Source organism: Lasiodiplodia theobromae (assembly GCF_012971845.1).
Source record: "Lasiodiplodia theobromae strain AM2As chromosome Unknown scaffold_6, whole genome shotgun sequence".
NCBI lineage: Eukaryota > Fungi > Ascomycota > Dothideomycetes > Botryosphaeriales > Botryosphaeriaceae > Lasiodiplodia > Lasiodiplodia theobromae.
Genome location: NW_023336552.1, coordinates 717,264 through 726,811, shown reverse-complemented (window position 1 = coordinate 726,811; position 9,548 = coordinate 717,264). Strand labels below are relative to the sequence as shown.

Sequence of the window (9,548 nt, the reverse complement as noted above, 5' to 3'; positions counted from 1 at the left end):
ACTCGTGATATTCGCCAATACATGCTGCTTATGGAGTCAGCCATCACGCGGTCATCCATTAGCGTCGCACTAGAGTTCTTATTGCTGATATAGAGAGATTGAGCCTTTCGATTGGCTACGGAGGGTGAGACATGGCTTTTTCGTGTAAGTCATCTATACATGCCGTTAGTGCTGCAAGTGAGACAGTAAGCGGACTGGGATGTGACTCCTCAACAGCGCCGAATAGCGGAGAGAGAAACGAACGAATCGGATGTATTACAAAGGGTGGGGTGATTGATAGGAAGTGTTGCATAAGAGCTGCGCCTGCGCGATAAATATAGTATTGTGAAATGACACAAGCCTAATCTCGCATTACAGCTGCAGCGAGGATGTATGATGAGCTAAATCAATGTAGCAGCCTGGAGCAAGGCTGTGTATGTAACCAAAAAAAAAAAAGCATGTTGCATTTGAAAAAAGAGGGGTAAAGGGGGAAGGGGGGAAACGGTAGGAGCGCAAATATCGTTTCTCGCGAGGCTGAATGCTGCACAAGCCTTCATTTCCTAGCCCAGCCTTTTCACTAGATTCGAGCTAAGTCTTCACAGTAAAGAATAACAGCCCGGATACAAGTCTAAGAACGTTTATGCCCGCGGAAAATATTACCAAGGATCACTTAAGATGTTGAAGGAGGCGCCCTTCTTAAAATTTGTGAGAGAAGTGCACTTCATTTTGAATGAATAGACATCCGGTTTCGGACACAATATATACTTATAGAAATCACAGATAAAAATTGGAAAAGAAAATGAAAAGAAAAGAAAAATATATACATCACGTTTTCACTCGTCCATGCCCGACACTTCCACCGAAGCATATACTCACAGGCCGCAAATGCCGGTCCCAACAAGGTTGGCCCGCGGATAGTAAATCCTCGGCAAGCCGTTAGCCATGGGAACTGTAACGGTATTGCTGCTAGTGACGGTGACGGTCGCGCAGGTCAAAATCTCAACGACCTGGGTCCCGCTCGACCAGCCCGTGTTGCCGAGGTTGAGCGTGTAGCCGTCGCCATTGGCGCCCTTGTTGCTGAGCACGGTGATGATCTGGTTGCCGTCGAAGCCCTTGCGCATGGCGATGGTGGTGCCGTCGCTGTAGATGACCCAGTTCTGGTAGGTCAGGTAGTTGGCGTCGTCGGCGATGGCCTGGTTGCGGATCTGGTTGACGGATGCGATGAACTTGTACAGCTCGGCGTCAGTGTTGTAGCCCGAGAGCCAGGTGGCCTCGCGGTTGTCTGGATCCTCGGCGCCGGCGTAGTGCTGCTCCTGCCCGGCGTAGATGATGGGGATGCCGTCGGCGAGGATGTTGAACGCGAGCACGTTCTTCGCCTGCGAGAAGTCGGACGTGATGGCCGCGAAGCGCGTGATGTCGTGGTTCTCGGTGAAGGTGCCGAGCAAGGTGGTATCCTTGCAGCCGGACTTGAGGGTGTTGATCATGTTCACTAGGTCGGAAATGGATCCGCTCGACGAAGTGAAGGCCCGAGTCAGGGGGTAGTAACTGGACTGGAAGTTAGTACCGAAACCTGGAAGATCAGGATGTAACATACATGGGATAGTTGAGAACACTGTCCATGTAGTTTTGGTAGTCGCAGGTGTACGATGGGTTTCCATCAAAGACTTCTCCAGTGGAGAAGACACCGGCAGCATTCTGGAAGCCAGGGTAGAAAGCTTTGTCGACATGCTTGGCAGTGTCGATGCGCAGGCCATCAACTGATTACACATGTGAGTAGGGCATCCGCCATTAAACTTTTAGATAACTCACTGGAGTAGTTTGAAACAAGCTGAGAGATCCATGTCTCATACCCTTGCACCACCCGAGAGTCCTCTGTATTGAGGTCCACGAGTTGAACAGTGTTGTCCCCAAGCCAGCAGTCTTCAACGCTGTCTTGGGAATTGTAGTTCACAGTGCAGTAGGAATGGTAGTAGTCCTGAGAGTTGAACGGATTGAACCGGCTGTAGTCCACAGAGCTTGCTGAGCCCGCCCAGCCATTGTGGTTGACGACCACGTCGACCATCAGGTACTAGGGGTTTGTGTCAACATAATGCGCTAGGGAATTCCGGGTTCAAAAAAAGAAAAAAGAAGGTAAAAGAAAGGAGACTGCAGCAGAATCAGACATACCATTCCACGATCATGCAACTCGGCTGCGAGGTTCTTGAGATCATCGGCAGTCCCGAAATTGGAGTTCAAACTGTACAGGTCCTGCTGCCAGTAGCCATGGTAGGCTTCACCATAGCCGGTGTCTTCGGGCAAGTTCTCGACGACGGGCGAAATCCAAATCTACAAGGGTTAGGTAGTGATTACACAAGGCGACTGAGTAGGCTTACGGCCGTGAAGCCCATGCCCTGGATATAGTCCAGCTTGTTGATGATTCCCTGATAGCTGTACTTTTTGTGAGACGCAAGGCAACACGCAGAGTGCAGGACGCTTACGTTCCACCGCAGTACACCCTGTCCTGGGTGTTGCAGGTGGCAGTGGTGCTGCCATCGGTACGAGCAAACCTGCCAAACCCAGTAAGTCGACCTCGCGTTACACACAGATGGGCCGGGCCGTGGCGAATACGAACCTATCAGTGAGGACCTGGTAGATGGAGTGGGAACGCCATTGGGCGGGAGTAGCCGCACGGACACTACGGCACATGGCCGCAGCAGCGGCGAGGGCGTACAGGGATGCCTTCATCTTGGAGAATATCTTGGAGAATAGAGCAACAAACAGGCAGAGCTCAAGGCTTAAGAGAATGAGGTCTGCAGCGTAAATAGGAGAGAGCTGAGAATAGTGCTGACACCAACACCGGATGACAAGCGAGGGATGGTCCACGCGCAGGATTGAGCAGGCTCAGTGCGCAGATGATGCGTGTTGGTATGTCTCACTGTTGGCATATTTTTCTCTTTTATATTATGAGGTTTTCGTTACACAGCAAATCACGAGGCGGTCACAGCAGTTGCGGTGCAGGCGAAGTCGCTCTGCCATGACGCCCATCAGGCAGCCCGCAATATTGTGTGGAATGAAGTTGACTGCGAGGCCCGACATCCGACCAACCAGCAGGTGGTGAACGAGGTTGACATGGGGGCCGCGCGCGCTTCGTCGGCGGACCCGGCGGGCGGGCGGGTTGTGTTGGAGTTGCTCCTGGGCCATCTCGGTGCCGAGCCCAAAAAGGCAGCTGGCGATGGGTTGTGCCGACAGGATTTTCGTTAAATGGGCAGGCGATGTGGACAGGGTGTTGGTGACGGCGATTGGGTGAGCGTCTTGTGATCGGCCGTTTCAAGTTTAGGCTCGCCCAATCCTGGCGCCACTCCTATAAGCGGCTTCAGGCACTCCTCCAAAACAATCGAGAGACTGCGGGGCTTCTAGAAGTTCTAATTGCATTTCCACCTGCAAGGAACGCCTACCCCGCCGGCACACTACCCTAACGAGCATCGCGGCTCAATACTCGTTTCACCCGGCCTAATCCTGTTTAAATCAGCCGCCGCCCGGCATTTACACAACATATATGCCGTGTTATTGATGGGCCTCAATTTATGCGGGCGCCTCTGGAATCGACTGACTCAAGAACATAGGCTCCGGCCGCCCAAGAAAAGAGAAGAGATCAAAACCGCAGACATGTCAATCGCATGTGACTGGCCCGGCTATCAACCCTGGTCTACCCACCTCCTCTCCTCCCACAATACCGGGACGGGCACACGTAACCGCGAACAGAAGAGACGGAAAAAAGAAACAGCAAGCACGTCACCCGAAAGAAACGACCGCCAGCAATGCCGAGAAAGAAACGCTCCGACATCGAGCCCATCGGAACCATTCCCCACGCCCCTGATCATCACAGCTACCCTCGATTTTGTCCTCTGCCGCCCCTCCTCTTCGGAATGTCCTGCAGATGAAAATTCCTCAGGTGTTCCGTCAGATGATCCTTCCTCGTAAACCCGTTCTCTCCTTTCCTCGGACAACTTCGTTTCACGCAATCGAATTTTCCCTGATCTCCTCGGTGGTGTACAGTGCTCATGTGCCTCATGAGATCTGCGTGCCGCTTGAATCCTCTTCTTTCCGCACACTCGGGCTGTCTGCACCTCCACTTGCGCTCTGGGTCATGGGGCGTGTCTGTTCCCGACGGTGAGGCCGGTTCTTGCCCCTCAGACCGTGAGCCGTCGGAGCTTTCTTCCTCTTCGTCTCCTGCGTCCAGCCCGTAATTCGGGCTCAGCATTGCCGATTCGGTATTTTGGAAAGTATATGCGGAGCCTTCCGAATATCCACTTGCACTTGTCGAGCGCAAAAGGCCTTCCTGTTGGTTATCAAGTGGTGCATGAATCCTCACCAATGGCGCGCGGCTTGGATGGGAAGACTCCCCATACGATCCCTGTGTTTGCTGTGGATATTTCAACGTCGATCCACTTGTATATCTATACCTTGGGTGACCTGAACGACCGGTCATGTCGGGCTGTTGGTAACCAGACACTTCTGTTCCCATGGCCAATTCGGATCCATAATGGCCGCCAGAAGCTTCGGCATCCTGGAACTGGTATCCAGAGACGTCTCCATGCACAGCCTGATCGGTGCCCTCGAAGAACCCCTCTGCCATCCCGGCCATGGGGTATGCGGTGCGGTGCATATTCCATGCATGGTTTTCATCTTGGTAAGTGTTTGTGCCCCGCGACCACTGCCTCGAATCCGTTGCCGGGTCGGCATAAGATGCGTCATAGTACGCGTGCTGTTGCCCCTCTTGTAGGCTTGGAAAAGCAGAGTAGCTACCCGGGCTATATTGGTTGACTTGCCTATAGTGCATGTCCACCAGACTGCTGCTGTTATCGTCCGTCGATGACGGATAGGAGGCGTCTTCATAGCTCTAAAGCAGAAACGTTAGATAAATTTATGTCAAAGAGGGAGGCGTGCTATACCTCTTCTCGCGGTGCATTAAATTGCGACATAGTGGAACGAGAATGTGAGGCTTTTGGTCTCGAAATTCTAGTCTAGCGATTTTGGGGTCTAGATCGGCGGGCGCTTGGGTCTTCATCAGCCTCATATGCAGGGTTGTCGGCGAATAGATACGTACGGATGCTCGAAAGGGCACTCCTGCAGGTAAAGTCTTCGGGAATGGGCGGCCTGACAGTATAAGCTCCAACGGGGATCTTCGCTGTTGGACCTTGCCTGGGCTGGGTGGCAAACACATATATATTAGGACATGCCCTCCTCACAATATATGCCCCCAGCGCCGTGATATCCGAATTTGCGAACTTCTTCCTTGGTTGCCTGATGATTAGAAGTCTTGAGGGTGAGGCAAACGGTGGAGTACACGATGTCGAAGGGCGATGGGAACACAATCTGTCAAATGATTGACGCGGACTGAGGCGGCGGGACGTTGCAGCTGACGATGCCTGTGAAATGGGAGGGCGACACGTAGCTGGAGATGATGGAAGTCTGCACTGCAGAGGGCGCAGCCATGGTGTAAGCGTTCTTTGACGGACTCGCTGGTGAGGCTTGGATTCGGTAGGGCGGGAAATGGTGGAGCTGCATTTGATGACTGGATTCTGGTTAATGGGAGATTTCTGGCTGTGTGACGTCTATCGAAACAGGGCGGGCGAGGCTCAGCCCCATGATCCCGACGCAGCTGAGGCTTGCAATGGGGCGGAGCGTTCCTGGAGGGATGGTGAGCGGGGCCTCTGGAACGGGCGGCAGGATTGGCAGCCGAGAGCCGGAGCAGTGTCAGTCGAATGCGGCTCTTTGTTATCGTTGCTAGGCAGCAGTGATGCACGGGGATGCACGTTGCCGAGAGTGGAAACGACCTTTCTTCAGCAGGCAGTCGCAGCGAGCTAAAAGTCTACGCGAGGCACCCTCAAGCTTGGCTCTTGCCTCGCACTCCGCGTGTTTCACTCTGCCGTCTGATCGATTGAGGACCCCGCCATTGCTTAGAATTGCCGGCGAACCTTGTCGCTCGTCTGTATCAGGCATGTCCTGCAGGCAAGCGTAAGCAGCACGCTGACTGGAGTCCGCTCGTTAGAGGCCTGCCAATACATTTGCCGACGGCTCGGGCCGTGTGGTGGAGCTCGTGTCGTGAAGGCTGAGCTCAAGGCAGAATCCAACGAAGGCGAACCAGCAGGCAAATAGGTCGCGTACAACCGGTGAGCCTTTATAGCCAGACAATGTGCTGGCCCCGCTTTTGTGGGTCGGTCGATCTGCCCCCGCCGTGCAGCCATGATGCCATCGCGGACCCAGCCTTGTCGCCTCGTTGCCTGGCTAGCTGCCAGCGTCTAACATATCAGCCAGCTTTGCCGTCAACGAGACGCTAAACCTGCATACGACCCGTGTAACCGTCGAGTCCCTTGCTTGGTCCGCCAAAGATAGACCGCTTGGTAACGTCGGAGCGCACGACGTACCCGCACTACAGGGCTGTGCATGCTGCCGTACTGCTAGCCATGACAGCGCCCCTGTTGTCGAGCAGTGATGCCGATCCTAAGGCCATGTTTCTTCACTGGCCGCCCTGCCGCTACTTTCTGCCATGTAACAGCTCACATGGCGCTGCCTTTGACTCATAGCATCAGAGAGATATGATGGTGACAACTGGGGATGTGGCTAGCCGGGAGATTGCAATATCAACCTAGTCACACAAACCTTTTGCTTCCTTTGATTGGGAGCCTTGTAGCTAACGCACCCTGTCATGCGAGGACGGTACGTGTCAATTGCGACAGCGAGGCTTACCCAATTGAAATGGGCCCGATGGGTCTTTGCCACTGAAGTGTGGACCTCTGGGTAGACGCGGCACTATGGGACCGCGCCAACATGTTCGGTTTAGCAGAAGTAATGCGTACCCGCTGTTCAGTGAAGTCAGGAGTGTATCCTGAACATGACCTGCAGGAATTGGCCACGACTCTTCCCGTCTGAACAGCAATGCCACCAACGCTGGACCGGTTCGCATGGTGCGTCGTCAGGCTGGCGGGCACGGGCCGCTCAGCCCAATGGCCAATCACATCGGCAGTGGTACGACGCAGCAACCAAAGATTGGATGGAGGCATGCAGCCCTCAATCTCATTTTCCTCAATAGTTTCGGAGACTACTACAGCAAGCATAACTTCTCGGACCGTGGTGTTGCACGGGCTCGGCCATATCAACTGCCGTTCATTGCCAGTGCCAAAGAAAAACGCAGAAAATCGCCCACGCTATCCCGTCGGAGGCGAACAAGGGCTCGAAAAAAGAGGCCGCCCGACGGGGTTCTGGTAGGACTATCCCGGAAAACAGCCATTGATAGTCGATACAATCATAAAGTGCCTCAGAGGTCATCCTCCAAGAACTTGTACGCGAACTTGAAGTCCGCTTTCCTCCGGTTCATCCTGCCACCTATTAGTATGCGATTGCCAAAGACGGACGGAAAGCTTACCAAGTGCTCTCGTAGTCGAAGAACCGGTACGTTCCTTGCTCGTAGTCTTCAGTAATGGACTTGGGCTCCTCGTGGCGCTGGAACCAGGTCTGGTATTGCTTGTGGAAGCGCCAGCTTTGAGACTTCAGAGCCTTGGCCGCCAGGTATTGCTCGTAAGTGCCTTGGCGGTAGTAGAATGCATAGAACAAGGAATCCGTATCAACACGAGAATACAACCTAGGATCATCGAAAATGGACAGCGGCTCCTGCGGGTAGTGGGCGGGCGTGTAAGGATAAGGATTCTGCGGGCGGTAATGGCGTGGCTTATCGGCATCAACAGACTCGGGATGCGAGCTGTGAGATGTCACCAGGAGACGCTCGTCAGCATGCGAGCTTAATGCGTCTTCCTTGGTGGCCTCGAACGACTCGAGAAGATCCTGCAGACTGGATGGTAGGTGATACACCGACTCCTCCTCGGCCGGTTGTGCGGGCTTGTCTCCGTTCGTCAACGGCTGCTCGACGGCTTCGGACGGCTTGGATGTCTTCGCTGGTGTCACACTACGCTTCTCCTGCGCCGGAGTCGGTGGTATGCTACTTGCTTCTGTGCTCGCCGGTGCAGCGCTGGAATGGCTGAGCGCGGGAGACTTGGCAGTGATCGGAGTTGCGCCATCCTGGCTTGCGGCTGATGTGGCGGACGGCCTTTGATTGGCTGCATGCGATGTAGCAAGTTGAGCGTGCGAGACGGCGGGGGATGATGCAGCGCTTGAGCGCAGAGCATGGTTGACATGGATGGCACCAGGTGGCGGCGGCAAAGGTGCAATGCCGACGTTGTTCCTATCGCTCGCGGCGGCGGCGGCAGCGGCTGATGCGTACTTCAAAGGCTCTCCTGGAGCTCTTGTGGGCAATGGCGCCGGCTTCATGGTACTGCCGCTGGTGCCATTTGTCGCCGCCTGTGCAGGAGTATGTAACGTCGATAGGGTTGGCAAGGGGGACTTGAGTTGGGTGGACGGTCTTCGGGCTGCGGCGGTCGATGCCTCTGGCGCCTTTGCCTTAGCAGCAGACGGGCCGGCAGTCCGTACGGGTTCTTCGTGAATGTCGTCCTGTATCGATTGTGTGTCTTGCGACGAAACCTTGTCCATGTCCTGGGTCATGCCGTACAGGTCCTCGCCTTCTGCGAGGTTCAGGTCGTCGTAAAGCGAGTCGTCCTCCATAAAGTCCACCTCTTGGTTGTTTTCCACGTAATAACGGATGCTCTCCTCCAGGTCCTTGACCTGTTCAACCTCGACGCCGTCGTTCTCCAACGAACGCCGCACCAATTCAAGCTTGCTTATATGCCATTGGTGTCGTTCGGCCATGCGCTCGAGCTCGGCTATTCTTTCTGCCTTGGCGTTGTCCTTCTTGCCCTTCTTCAGACCGGCTTGTAGGGTGGCGGCCTCCGCTTCGGTCGTCTCGACTTGGCGCTCCAGCTCCTCGACCATATTCGATAGGAAGTCGCAGACCTCGACCTTCTCCTTCTCCTTCGGATCGAGCTTAGATGCGGCAGAGAGGCCTTCTTTGGAGTATGCCTTCGTCTTCATCTCCTTCTCCACTGCCTTGAACTTCTCCATTTGCTGTGTGCACGTTAGCAGCGCTGCGTGTTGCTCAGCCGGCGGCGGGGATCGGGCGACCGGCGTGCCGAACACATACCGTCTCGATCAGCTTGCGCTGGTCGAGCAGCGGCTTCTTATCCTTGATTTCATTGGATGCTGCCCAGGCCTTGATCTGGTCTCGCGAGCGTTGCAGCTTCTTGATCTCCTTCTTGAGTGCATCCTCAAGCTTCTCCTTCTGTGCGGGGTTGGTGGATTGTTGCAGCTTCTCGTAGATGCCCTCAAATGCGGCGACGCCTTCCGCGACCTTCTTAAAGCATCGGTCGATCTCTTGGGCGAGTTTGCGCGCAGCCATGGTGTCTCGTAGATAGCCTCGCCGGGGCGGGTGCGGTGCGGTGCGGGCGGCGCGGTGCGAGGGAGTGCCGGGGGGTGGAGCCTCGAGCGGACGGGGAAGGATGTGGAGAAGTCGGGGAGCGTGCGCGCGAAAGCGGAGGGCGCGAGGCTGCGAGATGGTGTCTGGAGCTGGGAGCAAACGACCGGGCGTAGCTGGTCGGGTCGGCGTTGTAGCGGCCCCCACGTGACCGGGCGCTTTCCGCCCG

At 55.1% G+C, this 9,548-nt stretch overlaps 2 protein-coding genes across 2 annotated transcripts; both read right to left on the bottom strand.

The window, feature by feature from the left end:
- Positions 1–851: 851 nt before the first annotated feature.
- On the bottom strand, positions 852–2,703 carry LTHEOB_2484 (Alpha-amylase; the record flags this gene model as incomplete). The annotated part of the gene is made up of 7 exons (XM_035511301.1): positions 852–1,524; positions 1,574–1,736; positions 1,789–2,047; positions 2,146–2,304; positions 2,352–2,406; positions 2,457–2,525; positions 2,591–2,703. 7 exons carry the CDS (start codon positions 2,701–2,703, stop codon positions 852–854), a joined length of 1,491 nt encoding a protein of 496 aa, XP_035364193.1.
- Positions 2,704–7,276: 4,573 nt separating this feature from the next.
- On the bottom strand, positions 7,277–9,304 carry LTHEOB_2483 (CCR4-NOT transcription complex; the record flags this gene model as incomplete). The annotated part of the gene is made up of 3 exons (XM_035511300.1): positions 7,277–7,337; positions 7,385–8,973; positions 9,050–9,304. The coding sequence occupies 3 exons, from the start codon at positions 9,302–9,304 to the stop codon at positions 7,277–7,279; spliced, it is 1,905 nt and encodes a 634-aa protein (XP_035364192.1).
- Positions 9,305–9,548: the final 244 nt, after the last annotated feature.